The sequence below is a fragment of the Schistocerca cancellata genome, chromosome 2 (assembly GCF_023864275.1).
Source record: "Schistocerca cancellata isolate TAMUIC-IGC-003103 chromosome 2, iqSchCanc2.1, whole genome shotgun sequence".
Classification (NCBI taxonomy): Eukaryota; Metazoa; Arthropoda; class Insecta; order Orthoptera; family Acrididae; genus Schistocerca; species Schistocerca cancellata.
In genome coordinates, this window is record NC_064627.1 from 975,171,762 (window position 1) to 975,191,273 (window position 19,512).

At 41.9% G+C, this 19,512-nt stretch overlaps 1 protein-coding gene across 1 annotated transcript in view; it reads right to left on the reverse strand.

The window, feature by feature from the left end:
* The window catches only part of LOC126162950 (L-threonine 3-dehydrogenase, mitochondrial), a 273,596-nt gene that overhangs the window by 113,763 nt on the left and 140,321 nt on the right, over positions 1-19,512 (reverse strand). The window contains exon 4 of the mRNA XM_049919785.1: positions 11,376-11,525. Coding sequence (XP_049775742.1) covers positions 11,376-11,525 — 150 coding nt within the window. The remainder of the gene's footprint in view (positions 1-11,375; positions 11,526-19,512) is intronic.

Genomic DNA, 19,512 nt, shown 5'->3' on the forward strand with positions numbered 1-19,512 from the left:
ACTGTAAAAATGGAAGTATAATTCTGGTCCACCTGCACGCGGTGGGGGCACGGACAACAATGTATACATTCGCGGATGGATGCTGCGTTTTGAGAACAAATACAGTCAGGACAATTATTAGACGCCGGGTCATATGAAAACAACAGCAGTGAAAGAAAACAGTTGTCTGCGATAACAGATACTATGCACGTTTTTCCCTCGGTCCGCTGCGACTCTGCTGATAATTCTCTGACAACCAGTACCCAGGATAACTGAAAATACTGAGGAGGATGCAATTTACCAGCTCCTCTCTTGAAAGTTGCAGCAAGCGCTAGAAGGGTTTTCATAGTTGTGACAGCCTTTATGACGAATAGTGTATAATCTAAATGTTGCAAACTCCAGACGTTAATTGTTAGTAGAACGTTGGAGAAGTGCTCGTCAAAATGGTTCAAATGGCTCTGAGCACTATGGGACTTAACATCTGAGGTCATCAGTCCCCTAGAACTTAGAACTACTTAAACCTAACTAACCTGAGGACATCACACACATTCATGCCCGAGGCAGGATTCGAACCTGCGACCGTAGCAGTCGCGCAGTTCCGGACTGAAGCGCCTAGAACCGCTCGGCCACAGCTACCGGCCAGTGCTCGTCATCTCAAAGATAATTGTTTACAGTTATCTTGTGTCGGGCAGGTTTTTTTCTCCCTCTTAGTAAAGGACCGCCGAGTGAACAGAATGTCTTGTAATATAGACTGGTGTCCAAAATTAAAGCAACAAACTGCTATATCCCCGTCCTGTGTCTAATTCACGACATAACCATACAAACTGCCAACAGATGTTGTTACGATAGTGTTCTGTACGATAGATGGCATTTCGATCAACGGACAACCACGCCAGCAATGACGTCAGGGCGCCTATCAAACTGGATAGTGTTTGCAGGGTAGTCCAACATCCACAATCGCTGTGTACACTGCCACAGACGGTACAATATGGCACAGCGAAGACACCTACAGACTCTTTGATGTGGAGGGCCATAGGAAGAATGGAAAAAGGAGAATCGCAAACTCGTGAGGTCCGATGGCTTAATGTGAATTGTTCTGTTGTTTCTCAGATGAGGCGACAGTTTATGGAGGCCGAAACTGTATCCCAGAGACAAGGACAGGGCCGACCTCGGGTGACATCAGAAAGAGTGGGCCGTTATTTGGCTGTAAGGGCACGACGGTATCCCCTTAGTACAGTGTTGTGTACATAGTTCCGCGTAGTCAGCGCGTACACAACTTTCCCACTAGAGCGCGCCCTGCTAAGCACAACAGCACAGGCGCAGCGCTCGTCCGTCTCCGCACTACGAGATGGCGCTGCCATAGAGACGGACCAAATCTGCTTCCGCCGATCCGCATATTAATATGCAATGCAGCCAATGAGATTGCTGCTAACGTAGAACCTTTTCTCCTTGCGGATCACACTCGCGCAGTGGTACATGAACGCGCAAGGTATTATAACGAGTGTACAGACCTCCGATTAGTCAGTCTGCATTTGTCTGCACCAGTCTGTACCAGTCTGTACGAGCTCTACATTTTTCTGTACCAGTATATAGTTAAGTTTCTGCTGCGCCTAATAAGATTACCATATTCCTGTACGTAGCCATGAAGATAAATGTATAGATACTTTTGTCAAGTATCAGAGATATATATGAGAATAAGATTAACGTACCAATACCAAAGGAACTTCAGATTGTCAACTGTAAATAGCATCCAGAACCAAGTTAAGTAATTTTTATGCTTGTTATTATTTTAATAAATGTGTGTGAAAATTAATCAAGTTCTGTTTAAAGTTGGTCACTGTCAATCTGCTACTCTAAGCGTGCAAGAGGCATTTCTATCGTCTGACCTAACGGCAGAAGATAAACACGCCACGATAAGACCATGAGACATATTGCTGACACTCGCCTACTTCGTTAGAGCGACAAGTCAAATAATCTGATGGTGTGTGTACTGAAGGTCTTACAGTACGCACACCACATACAGGCATATGACCCCGCAGCATCCCATGGACGTGTTGTATCGAGGCAAACGGTATACAGAAGGCTTCAGCAGAGTGGCCTTTATTGTTGGAGACCTGCTGTCTGTTTACCTCTGGCGTGTCTTCACAGAAGGGAACGTCTAGAGTGGAGCTGTCAACATGCCACCTGAACTGTCGACTGATGGGCCAGTGTTCTTATCACAGATGAGTCCCGATTTGGTCTGGAAAGTGATTCTCGACGGATTCGCATCTGGAGGGTACGTGGAACACTATTTCGGGACCCAAACATTGTGGAAAGAGACAGACATTGAGGAGGATCCCTAATGGTCTAATGGTGTGGCAGGTTGACCACTCGAACATCTCTTCATGAAATTGTACGGTTGAATCAGCAAGATTTAACTGCTGTCAGGTATCGTGAGGTGATCTTGGGCAGTTGTGAGGTGCTCTGGGCCCAGACTTCGTACTGATGGACGATAATGGTTCAAATGGCTCTGAGCACTGTGGGACTTAACTTCTAAGGACGATAATGCTCGACCCCATAGAGCACGGGTGGTTTATGTTTTTTGCGCACGTAGCGTGGCCTGCTCGCTCTCCCGATTTGAATCGCAAAGAGCATGTCTGGGATGCACTAGGCAGACAGGTTGCTTCACGTCAGTATCCATCAACCACTCTCCTAAACTTGTGGGTAGCTCTGCAGGAAGAATGGGCGTTATTGCTTCAACACGAGATTGATGACATCACTCACAGCAAGCCTCGTCGTCATCAGGTCTGTGTTGGTGTCAGAGGTGGTGACACCCCATACTGAGCACATTAACCAATTGTCAGAATGTGCGTGCAAATCCAATATGTTGATTACGTTCTGATTCTTTACATTGTTTCTACTTTACTATCACCTGTTTGAACCGTTTGCGGCAAAATAAAAGAAACATTGCAAAATTTCCGTTTGTTGCTTTAATTTTGGACACCACTGTATGTAAAAAGAACTACATAATATTAGATACGAAATGAAGCTAAACTGTTTGGGCTCGGACTTAGGTCATAGTCACCGATATATAAACGCAGTTAATGAATCAGGGACTAAATAGAACTTATCCTTGATTACTTGCCTATGTCTAATTCCTGATCAACGGGTAGAACGGCGTAGTGTCAACAACATCACTGAGCCACGGTTATCCGGAAGCGGTTGGCGAACATTCACGGCCCGCTGTGGTTCACCTTCAAATAATTTGACCCCCAGACAAGGCAAGGACTCTCGTGTTAAGGCCGGCCAAATAACGGAACCGGTTCTTGCGGTGACTGGCGGCTTTGCACTGTGTATGCTTTTCTGATTAGTTTTGTTTTCTGTGCTCGTTGTTGTCACTACGTTTCAGGCACTCTGTTGCGTGAGAGGGCACAGACTCAGTTCTGAATGGAGCGACGCCGTTTTCCCACATGGAATGTTGAATCACTGTACACCAAATCACATTCCTACGAGGAGTGTGCGTTTGTAGCACGTCATATGAACACCATCTACGGAACTCTGCAACTCCTACAGGGGAGGTACATGGCTCCTACGCACAGAACCGCACAAAAATGTGCTTAGAATATAAATCGCCCGTCCCAAAAAACAATGATACGAGCCACTCGCATGCTAAATTTGTCGTTTTACCAAGAGAGATATTTCAATGATCACCTATTCGAGGTATACGAGACGAACTTTGGTAACGCGAAGAAACAAAATATCTAAACAACAGGACCAAACCACACATATTTCCATATCGTGACTTAACGCTGTGTACTTCTTTACATAATAAAAGCTCGTCATGAGAAGGATCGCTGATTTTGTAAGACTTCAACGTGAGAAACCTTAAGTAAATTTACACTACTGTCTTTTCATCCTCAGACTTTTCTCTGTGTTATAAAGTTAACTCTCTACGCCGAATTACAAGCCTGCATTACAGTTTGCTTGGCCAAAGCCAGGTTATGATATTGGCATATCTGAGATAGCCGTAAATGTTGGTACTAAAATCGGGACAAAATCCACGGAAATCCAATCATAAGATGAGGGTGAGGAGAGACTTCAGACGGCTCGAAAAACTGACCTATGTGTCATTACTGAGCATAATACTAAAATATATTTGAAAAGAGCACAGTATAACATAGCAACTTTAGATACTCTCCTTGAGTGTTTCTTTCGTGCTTTTGAGTCTCAGTATGGTGTGAAGTCATTTCTCACTAAACTTACCTGAAAAATAACAGGAACAAAATTTGCAGAATGCTTTCCCATTTGTGTTGCCTGTCTTTATGAAAGGACATTTTTTTGTATCCGTCATTTACGTACGTTTCGCTTTTGGCATCACGAAACAATGAGAACTCACACACTGCGCTGCAATGGTAAATGAATTTATGGAACTCAAGCTACTAAAAAATATGAACAAGTGAATGATGGTTGTTATACAACGTTGCCAACTGCAATCAAATACATGAGACCCAATATGAGAGCCAACAACTGGTGGCTGCTTATATGTCATATATTAATTCGTTTTAATATACTGAACCATTAGAATATAAATCTTACTTGAAAATCGGGACATTTAGCGCCCCGATTGAGCCTTTTTGCAGCACCGGGACAAATACTGAGAAATCGAGGCATTCCCGATTAATCGGGACGTGTAACAGCCCTAGGGATACCAGTACCATCTTTTGAAAATGTAATTAGTGTGGCATTTCATATTGGACTGCTTGAATTCAGAAGAGATGTTAAATGTGAGAAAATGGCTTTAACGGATGTACATGTTGCTCTGTTCCACTTTGCTTTGACCACTTCACTGAAATCCCAGCCCTGCATTTTGAAGACTGAATAGCTGTGCTACACTATCAGGCCCCTTGAAAAAGTTCGTTGTTCAGATAGCGTAATTACATTAAGCACTGGGACACATAGCCATAAGTCACGACATTGAATAACATGTGTTTTTGGTCCTCTTATACCAATATTTTGTTTCCGCACGTTACCGAAAAATTGGAAATTTGTGGTAAGGTCTTTATGGGGCCAAACTGCTGAGGTCATCGATCCCTAAGCCTACACTCTATTTAATCTAACTTAAACTAACTTACACACAACTTATCCTAAATTATCCTAAGGACAAAGACACACACCCACGCCCGAGGGAGGACTCGAACTTCAGATGGGGGGAGCCGCACGGATTGTGACAAGGCGCCCAAGACCGCGCGGCTAAACCGCGCGGCCACGTTACCGAAATTCGTCTTTTACGTACCAATTTATCGTCCGTCCGATAAACTGGACGTGTTTGGGCACTACCCGACCAGTTTTCCTCTTCCGACGTTCGGTTGGCGATAGCCTATCTCACCACAATTCATCCAACAAACTGTGCCGTGTATAGCGCTGTCCGTCCGTGCGAAAATATACGCTGTTTAAAATGTCGCAGATGGCGAGGCAGATAGAGATGTGGTTACAGAGTTTGTGATTTTCCAACAATGAGGGATCTTCTGTTTCTTTCATTACTATTATTTATGGTACGGGCATAAAATTCATGTTTGCTTTGTATTACCTTGATATATTCTCTCAGGCAACTGTAAATCATTTTGCAGGTTTCAGGAGTCATTTTCGATAGTATTTGTGGAGATACAACAGCACTAAATTTGAGATCCTTGTAACTTGTCCAGTGGCTAGAAACCGTAATATAGCTAACAGACCAGCCTTGCAGATTACAGTCTCGCTCATGACTGTATTCCTTTCCTATAAGAATGTTTTCATGATGTTCAGCAGCTCCGAAAAGCATGTTTAATCCATTCTTAGATAATTACGAAAATCATTGGCTTCTAGCTCCTTAAGTAACAAGAGCGTGGGTGAATTTGTTTCTTTGCATATGCCATTCTTTCCCCACAGCTTTCTTTCGGCTTTTCTTGGCCTTGTTACCTCTAAAATAACCAAATACCAGTTTTGTTTCTGTGTAAAAAAAAAGCAACCCCTTGTCAAACATAGCCTCAATGAAATTACTATAAACAATTCGCAACCAGCGATAGGGAACAGGGCGGCGCTACAATCGATGCAGTTGGTCAGGAGGTGTGGAGGCTGCCACGAAAATGGTTGGCTGGTTGGCCGGACGACAGCCTGGTATGTGTGTAGGGTCTTTTACACTTTGAAAAGGTGATCATTCAATGTCTCTCGTGGTAAAACGCCCAGTTTCACATGCAAATGGTTCATACCAGAGTTTCTGAGATGAGCGATTTATATTCTAAGCACATCAGAGGTAACATATTTACTTGACAGGGAAAGCAGCGCAGTGTGTACGAGAAGTCCCCGTACCTCTCTTGACTTTGTTCAGTCGGGGACATAAACAATTGTTTTATTGGTGTCCTTACTTTGGCAGCATTCCGCCTCGTAAAGTAACCACGCTTGATGGGGAGAAATGGGCCTTTGTTTTAGGCAGTGCCAAAGACAAGGAAGGAATGTAGAAAGATTAGTATTTAAAGTCCCGTCCACAACGTGGTCATTAGAGACTGGGCATAAAATCGGATTAGGGAAAGATGAGGAAGGGAATCGGCGGTGCCCTTTTAAAGGAACCATCACGTAATTTGCAAAAAATGATTCAGGGAAATCGCGGAAAATCTATATCTGGATGGGTGGACGAGGATTTGAAGTGACGGCTTTCTGGATGTGAGTCCAGCGTGCTGTCACTGCTCCACCTCATGATGGACGTAAGAAACCGTGAGAGGAAAGGTGTGCCACCATCGCTCAGTCTAATTCCAAAGGCCGTTTCTCGCTCAATAGCGTTACTTTATGATTTTTTGCATTCCACATTGAAGGAATGTGGTTCTTTGGTCTAAGGAAAAACCCCGTTGTGTGCAAGAGTTGGAGAGGACCCTTCTTATGTTAAAGTATTATACGTGTCGGGATCTCATCACGATAACTGTTTTGGCCATATTTCTTTGAAGCGTGCGTGAATGAAAATTCGCATTTGGACATGTTGCAAACGTGGTTAACGTCTCAGGGCGAAGAAAAGGGCATAATGACAACACATTATGGGGAATGATCAAGTCTCAAGTGGCTCAAAGTCGGTACAAGACTATGGAAGAATTCCACGAAAGTGTTGACGAAAGTTTTGAAGTGTAAGTCCTGAGATGCTCCGCAAGATGTCAAGAAGGACATGGGGACGTATAGACCTCCGTGTAAGGCACGATGGTGCACGTACAGGCCCACTGTATATGAAGTTTTTGTATGTAAGTACTCCAGTATACAGTATAAAATATACTGTTTTGATGCGGGATTTCTCGGACGTACGGGCAGGTGAAGAATGGAGGTAACAGAGTGGTTGAGTTTCACTGATAATGTGATTACTAAGCATACGGCCATACAAAGTGTCTAGGAGGGTGTTGTACACAAGAGTAAAATGATGTAAGTTGGTCGGCTTGCTAAAGTTCATGATTTGAACGCGACTGAATACGTCGGACCAAGTTACGATGCATGTTCTCTACGTGGCTCTCCGTAAGAAGTTCGGCTTATTGGGAGAATTTTAGGAAAGTGTGGTTCGTCTGTAAAGGAGGTCGCTTATAGGACGGTAGTACCTATTCTTAAGTACTGCTGAAGTGTTTGGGACCCGCACCAGGTCGAATTAAAGGAAGACAGCGAAGCAGTTCAGAGGCGGCTTGCTAGATTTGTTACCGGTTGGTTCGAATAACACGCGAGTGCTACTCAAGTGGGAATCCCTGGACAGAAGGCGACTTCTTTTCGAGGAACACTATTGAGAAAATTCAGAGAAACGGCATTTGAAGCTGACTGCAGAACGATCCTATTGCCGGCATCATAACATTTCGCCTAAGCACCACGAAGACAAGATACGAGAAATTAGGGCTCGTACGCAGGCATACAGACAGTCGTTTTATACTCGCTTGTCTGGAACGGAATTGAAACGACTAGTGGTGGCACAGTGTACCCTCCGCCATGCACCGCACGGAGGCTTGCGGGGTATCTGTGTAAACGAGGAAGTCAAAGTGACTGATATTCCTGAGAAAGCCGCTTGACGCATGACTCGAAGGGACACTGCAGTAAAGACAAACAGTGTGCTTCAGTATATTAGCTACTGCTAGTTACGAGAAGGTGCTATGGATGTGTTTCTACTAAACTTTCTGCTTGGTATCCACATTTGTTTCATCAGTTAATGTATTTGTCCTTGAATATAACGCTTTACACTGTAACGTAGTTGCTATTTTACTGTACAGGCATTATAGCTTTTCTCGCACCCATGTATGTGATGGTAATAGCCGGCCGCTGTGACCGAGCAGTTCTAGGCGCTTCAGTCCGGAACCGCGCTGCTGCTACGGTCGCAGGTTTGAATCCTGCCTCGGGCATGGACGTGTGTGATGTCCTTAGGTTAGTTAGGTTTAAGTAGTTCTAAGTTCTAGGGAACTGATGACCACAGATGTTAAGTCCCATAGTGCTTAGAGCCATTTCAACCATTTTGATGCTAATAAAGCAGACACTGAGTGAACTAGGAAAAATATCATCAAACGAGCAGTATAAAATAAAGTTGAAGAATCTTATAAAAGCGAAGTAATCGCCAATCCTGATCAACACAGTGCTTTACTAGCCACACCCTTAGCTACCAGCCAAGCGCCTGTGTGGCTCCTTTAAAAGGGCTTTAATAATTCTTTCCTCATCCGTGTCCCACTGAACCCGTGCTCCGTTTCTGATAGTCTCATTGCGAACGGGACTCGAAACTCTAACCTTTCTTCCCAACTTCTAATTCACTGAGTTTACCTATTAACATATCGCATGAAAATTGTCACTTGCAGTTTTTTTCGGTTCAAGACCAAAAATATGATTTCTAAGGGCACCCCATCACGTTTAAAGATGGGTCGAACTCGTTCATTCCAGTGAACTGCTTCATTCATTTCACTCTTTGCCGTGAAGCGTTCAAATGAAGTAGTTCATTCGTGAAATACGGAAGCCTGTCGAAGTTGCCCAGTTCGCCGCTCAGCCGCTGCTACGCTCGCTTCGCCTCGCTCGTACAATGAAGCTTCGTAATACTTCATAATTTTACCAACAGATGGCCGAATTATGCAGTAACGTGCACGCAACATTTTACGCTCTTTACAGCGTCTGAGTTAACTTAAATAGAGCATGGGCGAAGGGGACAAAGGAAAGATAAACAGAGAAGCCTGTCACATATAAAGAAGTTATTACATTTAATCTTGCTCGAAATTTTCTCATGAAGCGTCCAAAAAAGTCTTTATCTGCCAAATGAAATATTATTTTGTTGTATTCATGAACTGAAAAATAGGGCTACCAACGAAATGCAGTCCAATTTTTATGTTCCTTGTAAAATTTAATCCAAAATAGAATGTTTACCACTGTCACAGTCTATATACCTACGTTAAGTAATTATTCACAAGTTTTCCTGTAGATTTTATTTTTGTTGAGAATAATAACCCTCCAGATTCAAAACGTAAACTGTCATCTGTAGTCATTGGTACGATTTCAAGTAAAATCCCTCTTTCAGTGGTATTAACAAACCTTTTATTTTCATGTTGGCTGTGCGTGCTCACACAGCCAGCCCCTTCGTTTATATCTTTAATATTCATTTGTCTGCAAGCGCTGCCAACAGTAGGCTACCCGTAGACGCGAAGTATAAATACACAAATAGTCACGAGTAATGTCAGCACTGCACTTAGCAGCTGACGCCGCCTTCCCCTCACCCCTCACCTCCCCAGCCCCTCGTAAACCTATCTTTCCCCACAAACCCCGCGCGATTCGTCAACAGGCAGCAGAGGGAGGACTGAAGTTAAGGGAGAATGAGTGACGTAGCGCCGATGTAGTGGGAGAGGGAGAGGAGAAGAGAGTGAGTGAACTAGAAAAAAGTGTGGAGTGTGCTATCTGTGAAGAGTTTGAAGTACCAGCTCATTGAAATTGAGTGGTTAGTTCACACTTCACTGAAGTGAAGCGTTCATTTGAACGACTCATTCACGAGCTCCCCATCACTAATCACGTTAAGTGACGGGGACTCTGTGGTAGGGCCTCTTTCGCTTTCCGATTCAACCATTTTCGTCTACTTTTCCAGTGTGTTACCTGAAGCGCTTTTAACAAATGCCGCGGTGGTTCTTACAGGCTGGGAGGTTACTCGTTTCGACCAGTCCATTTACCTTGAAAACCGGTACTGTATTTATTACGGTACCTGTCGCGAGACGTTAAATCTTATTATGCACTCTGAACATGTTTTGATGATTGTATTTGAGGCAAGGCTTATTTCTTTGTATCAAACGTTCGATTATACCATCATATTCTTGTTTGACCCCTATCCTGAAGAGTGATATCAGCTACGAAACATAGGAACTGCATGTTTCTAAAACTTGGCTGTGCCATCTCCTTAGCTCAACAGTTCTCGCAACGATTTGTAAGGAGTAGAATTGCGATCAAATAATGAAATTAGAGCTACTTTTACTCTAAAGCTCTTACCACTACAGCTATCGATTGACAACAATCTATACTCAGTTATTATTCAGAAAATGGTTTCTTCAAAACGAAGAAAACACGCAGAAAAGTTTGTCTTTATGTTACACGAAGCGTAATATATCTTTCTTTGATGTTAGTAGTACGTTCGCCTCAGTAGTTATGTGGTTCTTCGCTCGGGGACTAGGTGTTGTCTTGTCTTTAGGTTTGTATCGTCATATCTGACGAGGAAATCGGCTCCAGTACGCTGTAGTATCGTCTTACTATTATTGAGATGACTGAATGGGCGCGAACCGAAAGCCAATAAATCGAAATAATAAAAAAAACTTTAAAAAATGGGGCCAGCGCGACTGAGTACCATGCGGGCGACCCGCGGTCGGTTCCGGCCGAATCGGGGATCATATCTGGGTTGCGTCCTCACCATCATTCCTCTTCATCGACGTGCGAGTCGCTGAAGTAGCGTGAAATGAATAGACTTGATCTAGGCGGCCGAACAATCCCAGACCGCCAGATGAGGCGACGCGGTCAATAATAGCATACGATCATTTCATTCCAAAAGTATAACACTGTTACATTAACTCCAGAGTTGCAAAACGTGCCATTGGAGATTTGCTTTTAGAATAGTGTTTTTTCAAAATTTTCTTTTACGATAGTTGATATTGGCAACTGGACTATGTCTCTTGTATAGCCATAAAGACACCTTTGGCAAAAGGGAAGTTTCCATTGCTTTTTTATCATTACTCTTCGTTGCATAAACAAAAAAGTAAACATAATGCCTGTACTATACAACGCGTTACAGGAAGTCTCCATTGCTTTATCCTATGAATCAGAGGATATTATTAGTTTTCCTCCTGGTCTGTCTCTGAAACCAAAGGGCAATAAGAAATATTCTGATATGAGATATGTTTGCAGCGTAATTCAAATGCTGGTACCTTCTATGTTCACCCTCACGGCGAGCGGTACGTTCTGTTCTCCAATGGCGCTCAACAAAGCGCTGAAGTGTATAATCCAGTCGATGCGGTACATGACGACGATCTTCTGTAAGCCTTTGAAGTCCAGGATGTCAGCGAATATGTACGGCCCTGAAAATAAAACAAATTGAGTGTAAATAAACGCGTTTGTAATTGACCGTAGCTTGTCAGCACCTATCGGCGGTTTTGCCCTTCTGGCGTCGTTTATCGCTTTACGAAGCTTCAGATCTCGTTATCTCAAAATTTTTCTTCTTGTGAACTTCATGTTGCCTTAGTGCGTTTTATTCCTTCTGACCATTCGTTGCCTGGTCTTCTACGCGTCCTAACTCTTTGAAGGATCTAGGAGATGCTACTGCTTTCTATAATTGAATCAAGAGGTGTTTCGATAACCGACATTTTAATTTCCCTATACTGATTTATATTGTGTAACTTAGCACCACAGCACTGTTCCTAAGAAAGCATCCTCTGCCCTATTTATCTTCTGTGTTCACGTTTTTAAAATTTTGGTTTGATATTACCGCAATACACATTGAAATTAAGGCATACTGTCTTTACAAGTACCCGCTTTACAAAGAAAGTCTTTTCCATCTTAAATGATGGTAACTCACGTCTACATTTATTCTTTGATGTTATTCGATTTTGTTATTTCTCTCAACACAAAATCTTGTGCTCCTTGATACTAATTGAGGTGTCCTAACGATATTTACGTGCATGTCAAAGCAACATGTTTTTTCTATAAATTTCCTCGCCTTAAATCCGATCGCATCTCGTTATTAAGTAAGAATGACTTTTCCATCGGCTAGGAACAAGTTACACATACTATTTTTCTCCAACTTCAGGTCAGTTTGACTTTTTTTCTCCACCACTATTTTAACGCGATGAATATGTTAAATAAGTTTGGTGACAGGCATAGGCGCAGAAGAGCTTCTGTGAAGTATGGGAGGTAGGAGACAAGGTACTTGCAGAATTGAAGCTGTGAGGACGGTTCGTGAGTTCGAATCTCGGCTCGGCACACAGTTTTAACATGCCAGGAAGATTCAGGTATAGGAGTGGTTTAAGACCTTTCATCAAGACAATCGTTTGAAAACTGGTGTGGGTCCCAGTTATACTCCAACTGAGCGATCGTAGACTTCACGGTGGTTTCGTACGTAATACTACTTTTTCTGTGTATATGTAGCTATAGGCCTATTTTTCGGCCACTAGCAATCGTGGCCTTTGTCCCCTTCCCTGTGGATTTATCGCAAACAAGTTGTCCACACATCGCAAACAAGTTGTCCACACAGATTTTTCTCTTCCTGAACCTTTTTTGATCTCCGAATGCTCTCATTTACATTTCAGTTCTTTACTTCATAACGTCTGGTCGTAGAGAACATTACACCAATTTCCCTGTAATTGGTGCACAACTTTCTGCCCATTTTAAATACCAGAACTACATTTGCATATTTGAAGTATGCAGGTTCTAGCACCACGCTTAGATAATGCTAGAGTAATTAATTTCGTTTGGGCGTCTAACTAGATAAGTTTCAAAGATTCCAAATGACCGGGGGAGTAACCGTTTTTCATAGCTTTAGTACTCATTACATGTCTCCTACGTGAAATATTTGGCATTTGTCGTGGAGGCCTCTTAAGACACACCTGAAGACGACTCCCTTATAACTGCAAAAAGTTGTTTACAGTACTGCTCCTATTGAGTACTTAATGACTATCTTCAATAGTTCATTAAAACCAGATGTTTTATTGTCTCATGTGTGACAAATGTGGATGTTCTCGTAGATTAGTGAGCAAGGGAGTGAAATGTCAGGATTGTGGGTTGGTGTTTCACTAGTGTGATTGTAGCGGGGAAGCTGTTGTAGTGCCAGATGAGGCGCGCCAATGGAGTTCTAGATTATGTAGCCGGGACAAGAAAATCGTGGAACAGGGAAAAAAGATTTGTGCCCTTCAGGCTGAACTAGAAATGATGTACATCGAATTAGACAGGTTGAAGGGGGAAAGAGACAATGGGTGCTGGGAACAGGTAAGAAGTCATAGTCAGAAGGAGAAAACCCCAGAAATCATTTTTCAGATTCCAGAGAGCAATCAGTTTGATTTGTTGCCTGAAGTAGAAGAGCTTCAAAGAGTTTTTGAGCAAAGTAGGGTGCAGCGGACTCGTGGTAACAATTGTGATGCTAGGTGGGGATTAAAGTCAAACAGAAAGAAAAGAGTCCTGCTCTTTTCGACTCCGTGAATGTAGAAGAGGGTATCAGTGATCATAAGTCAGTGGTTGCATCAATGACTACAAGTGTAATAAGAAATGCCAAGAAAGGAAGGAAAATATATTTGCTTAACAAGAGTGATAGGGCACAAATCGCAGAATATCTGAGTGACCACCATCAAACGTTCATTTCTGAGGAAGAGGTTGTGGAACAAAAATGGAAAAAATTCAGAAACATCGTCCAGTACGCCTTAGATAAGTTCGTACCGACTAAGGTCCAAAGCGAGGGGAAAGATCCACCGTGGTATAACAATCATGTACGAAAGGTACTACGGAAACAAAGAAAGCTTCATCATAGGTTTAAGAGTAGTCGAATCATAGCTGATAAGGAAAAGCTGAACGAAGCGAAAAAGAGCGTAAAGAGAGCAATGAGAGAAGCATTCAACGAATTCGAACATAAAACATTGGCAAACAATCTAAACAAGAACCCTAAAAAGTTTTGGTCATATGTAAAATCGGTAAGCGGATCTAAATCCCCTATTCAGTCACTCGTTGACCACGATGGCACCGAAACAGAGGACGACCGAAGAAAGGCAGAAATACTGAATTCAGTGTTCCGAAACTGTTTCACTGCGGAAAATCGTAACACGGTCCCTGACTTCAGCCGTCGCACGGACGCCAAAATGGAAAATATTGAAATAAACGATATCGGAATTGAAAAACAACTGCTATCACTTAGTAGCGGAAAAGCATCCGGACCAGACGAGATACCCTTAAGATTCTACAGTGATTATGCTAAAGAACTTGCCCCCTTTCTATCAGCAATTTATCGTAGATCGCTGGAAGAACGTAAAGTACCTAGCGACTGGAAGAAAGCGCAGGTCGTTCCCATTTTCAAGAAGGGTCATAAATCAGATGCGAATAATTATAGGCCTATTTCGCTTACGTCAATCTGTTGTAGAATAATGGAACATGTTTTGTGTTCTCGTATTATGACGTTCTTAGATAATACAAATCTCCTTCATCATAACCAACATGGATTCCGCAAACAGAGATCATGTGAAACTCAGCTCGCCCTATTTGCCCAAGAAATTCACAGTGCCGTAGACACTGGCGAGCAGATTGATGCCGTATTCCTGGACTTCAGGAAGGCATTTGATACGGTTCCACACTTACGTTTAATGAAAAAAATACGAGCTTACGGAATATCGGACCAGGTTTGTGATTGGATTCAGGATTTCCTAGAAGAAAGAACACAACATGTCATTCTTAACGGTTCAAAATCTGCAGATGTAGAGGTAATTTCGGGAGTACCGCAAGGAAGCGTGATAGGACCTTTATTGTTTACAATATACATAAATGACTTAGTTGACAACATCGGTAGCTCCGTGAGGCTATTTGCAGATGACACGGTTGTCTACAAGAAAGTAGCAACATCAGAAGACTCGTACGTACTCCAGGAAGACCTGCAGAGGATTAATGCATGGTGCGACAGCTGGCAGCTTTCCCTAAACGTAGATAAATGTAATATAATGCGCATACATAGGGGCAGAAATCCATTCCAGTACGATTATGCCATAGGTGGTAAATCATTGGAAGCGGTAACGACCGTAAAATACTTAGCAGTTACTATCCGGAGCGATCTGAAGTGGAATGATCACATAAAACAAATAGTGGGAAAAGCAGGCGCCAGGCTGAGATTCATAGGAAGAATTCTAAGAAAATGTGACTCATCGACGAAAGAAGTAGCTTACAAAACGCTTGTTCGTCCGATTCTTGAGTATTGCTCATCAGTATGGGACCCTTACCAGGTTGGATTAATAGAAGAGATAGACATGATCCAGCGAAAAGCAGCGCGATTCGTCATGGGGACATTTAGTCAGCGCGAGAGCGTTACGGAGATGCTGAACAAGCTCCAGTGGCGGACACTTCAAGAAAGGCGTTACGCAATACGGAGAGGTTTATTATCGAAATTACGAGAGAGCACATTCCGGGAAGAGATGGGCAACATATTACTACCGCCCACATATATCTCGCGTAATGATCACAACGAAAAGATCCGAGAAATTAGAGCAAATACGGAGACTTACAAGCAGTCGTTCTTCCCACGCACAATTCGTGAATGGAACAGGGAAGGGGGGATCAGATAGTGGTACAATAAGTACCCTCCGCCACACACCGTAAGGTGGCTCGCGGAGTATAGATGTAGATGTAGATGTAGATGGAAGAGGTGTAGGCCAGTTGCTACAGGATAGGCTAGGAGTCGAGTACCAGGTCACAAGCATTGTGAAACCTAGTGCTAAGCTTAGCCAGGCTACAGAAAACCTGGGGGCCTTGTGCAAAGATTTTGTTGGTGAAGACCATGTTCTTATAATAGGAGGAACAGGAAACAGCCTGGCTAGCAATTCGGACTATAGTATTAGGTGTCACCTGTATGTAATAGGAGCAGCAACAGCTCACACTCGTGTGGGGATTGTGGATGTTTTGCAGCGCCATGACCAGTCCTGGGTTAATACGGCTGTCAACTGTATTAACAGAGAGCTGGGGGGGGGGGGGGGAAGGGGGGGTTACTGCTGGCAGAAACTAAATCTCATAGCTGCGCTGTGCCTGTTGATGCAATTGGGAGGTGGGGTTACACTAGTCATGGCCTGCACCTGAATAGGAGGGGGAAGGATAGATTAGTTGATCTTCTTGCAGAAAATGTAAGGGGGGCACATGCACACAAGACAAAATACCTGTGTTTACTGGAGTCAGAGGGACACATTTTTTAGGTCAGAGTCGGGCTACAGACAGAGAATATTGAAAGAGATTGAAACAGAACAGTGCCGTAATGTCTGTAGCAGTAACCAAAGAAATAAAATTTTTGTGTGTCATCAGAGCATTAGAGGATTGAAAAATAAGGTAGATGAGCTTCTTGTATGCGTATAAAATGGCGTAAATTCTGAAGGTATAGTTGTTTTGTGTCTTTCTGAACACCATGTAACTGCAGGGATGGAGAAGTTAAATTTAAGGGATTACAGATTAGCATCTTATTCATGTAGAGTTGCTACATATATAAAAACTGGAACAACATTGAAACATTGAAACATTGAAACAAATAGTTCTTGTGTAGATCAGATCCTAGAAGCATGTGCTTGTGAGTTGCTACTACAACATACTACTATTGTAATTATAACAATCTGCAGATCCCCTCAAGGTAACTTTCAGCTATTCATGAAAAATCTAGAGGCATTATTGAGCTACCTGTCAGACAGAAAGAAGCAGTTAGTGATTTGTGGTGATTTTAATGGAGATTTCTTAAAAGATACGAACAGGAAAAATTTGCTAGAATCTTTGTTTGGTTGTTTCAATCTAGTATCTGTTGTAAATTTTCCAAATCGTATGCAGCAGGATAGTAGGTCACTTATCGATAACATTTTCATAGACAGTGCTCAGGCGGTAACAATTAATGTGTACTCAGTTGTTAATGGGTATCTGATAATGATGCACAGTTAATGGAAATAACACATATAGCACCTTTCAGGCTACAGGCAGGTTCATACAAGGCAGGGAGGCTTATTGATGGGAACAGGGTACAGAGTCTTAAGACCAGCCTAGAAGAGGTAGAATGGGATGAAGTATACACAGAAAGTGATACTCATGCCAAATTCAATTTATTCCACGGTAAATTTGTCTCAATATTTGATAGTTGCTTTCCTGAAACGTTATCCAAAAATGCCATTACAAAGTCAAGTAAGCCATGGATTACTAAGGAAATTATGATATTGTGTAAGAGGAAGAGGGAAATATATGGACAGGCCAGAATAAGTCAGGATCCGACGTTACTTGCTTACTACAAAAGATACTGTAATATTTTAAGGAAAGTCATTAAGAAGTCGAGAAACTTATGTGTTCTGACAGAAATTAATAATGCTGATAATAAGATTAAAACTATATGGAATATTGTCAATGGGAGACAGGGCAGCCTGACAGTGCACAGCATACTATAGCAATAAAGCTAAAGGATGATGTTGTGAGTGATAATTCACAAGTTGCAAGTATTTTTAACAATCACTTTCTGAAAGTATCATTAAAAATTGGGTTAAACGGTTCAGTTGAAGACGCAAAAAAAATGTTAAAAATGTCGTTCCCCAGGACTTCAGGCCTTTAGAAATAGCACTAATATCCCCCACTGAAATTAAGAGAATTATAAATATACTGAAAAACAAGAGGTCATGTAGCATTGATGGAGTCTCTAACAGAATTTTGAAGTGTTTTTCTTATTTAATAAGTGGAGTCCTTAGTGATATATGTAATGCTTTACTGGCGCAGGGAATTTTTCCAGACAGATTGAAATACGCAATTGTAAAACCTCTTCATAAGAAAGGGGACAAGAGTGACTTAAGTAATTATAGACCAATCTCATTGCTGACTTCATTTTCTAAAATATTCGAAAAAGTTATGTATTCAAGAGTAGTCACACATTTAAGTGAAAATAATTTACTCAGCATGTCACAGTTCGGATTCCGGAAGGGTTACTCGACTGAGAATGCTATCTACACATTTACCCATCAAATAGTACAAGCCCTAAATGACAAATTGTCGCCAGTTAGTATTTTTTATACTCTTTCCAAGGCATTTGATTGTGTGGATCATGTCACACTCTTAGAAAAACTCGGGTTTTATGGAATTGAAGGCTATACACACAGCTGGTTTGAATCATAGTTAACGAACAAAAAGCAAAAAGTTGTGCTGAATAACACAAATAATATTGGGAGGGTGGTAAATTCTAGTGAATGGCGAGTTATCACAAAGGGAGACCCACAGGGTTCAATTTTGGGTCCTCTGCTGTTCCTTATTCATGTGAATGACCTCTCACTTAACGTTCAACAAGCAGAACTAGTACTTTTTGCAGATGACACGAGTGTTATAATAATTCCCATTCCAGAAAAAGCAGCTGAAGATATCGGTAAGGATGTCTTTCAAAGAATTATTAAGTGGTTCTCCGAAAATGGACTCCCCATTAATTTTGAAAAAAACTCACTATATCCAGTTCTGTATACCGAATAGAGTCAACCTGACAATTGATGTAGCATATGAACAGGGTTCAGTTAACAGGGTAGATTTCTCCAAATTTTTGGGTGTTTACATTGATGAAAACTTGAACTGGAAGAAGCATATTACTGAGCTTCTCAAACAATTACGTTCAGCTTCTTTCGCTCTTCATATAATCGCTAGTCTTTGTAATAAACAGATGAGCCTCCTAACGTACTTTGCATATATCCGCTCATTAATGTCCTATGGAATAGTTTTCTGGGTTAAATCACCACTTAGACATAAAGTATTGATTGCACAAAAGAGAGCAGTGAGAATAATTAGTGGTGTTCACTCAAGGAAGTCACGTAGGCACCTATTCAAGGAGTAAGGTATTTTAACTACGCCATCAGAGTACATATATTCGCTAATGAAATTCGTTGTAAATAATCCATCTCAATTCGAGAAGAAAAGTGATGTTCATACGTACAACACTAGAGGGAAAAATGACATTTCCTATCCGTTATTGAAGCTGTCAGTTGCTCAAAAAGGTGTACATTATTCAGCAACAAAAATCTTTTGATCATTTACCCAACAACATAAAGTGTCTGGCAGGTAGCATATTAAGTTTTAAATGTAGCTTAAAAACATTTCTTTTGGACAATTTCTTCTATTACATGGACGAGTTTCTGTTTCAGAACTGGTAAAAATATAATAAAAGAAATTGTACCTCTAAATGTAGTCGCATGTGTGGAACTAAAAATTTCAGTAATACTAATATTAGCACTATTCATGTGTGTATATATATCTTGTAACCTGACTTGTTCCACATCATGTTGTTGTGGTCTTCAGTCCTGAGACTGGTTTGATGCAGCTCTCCACGCTACTCTACCC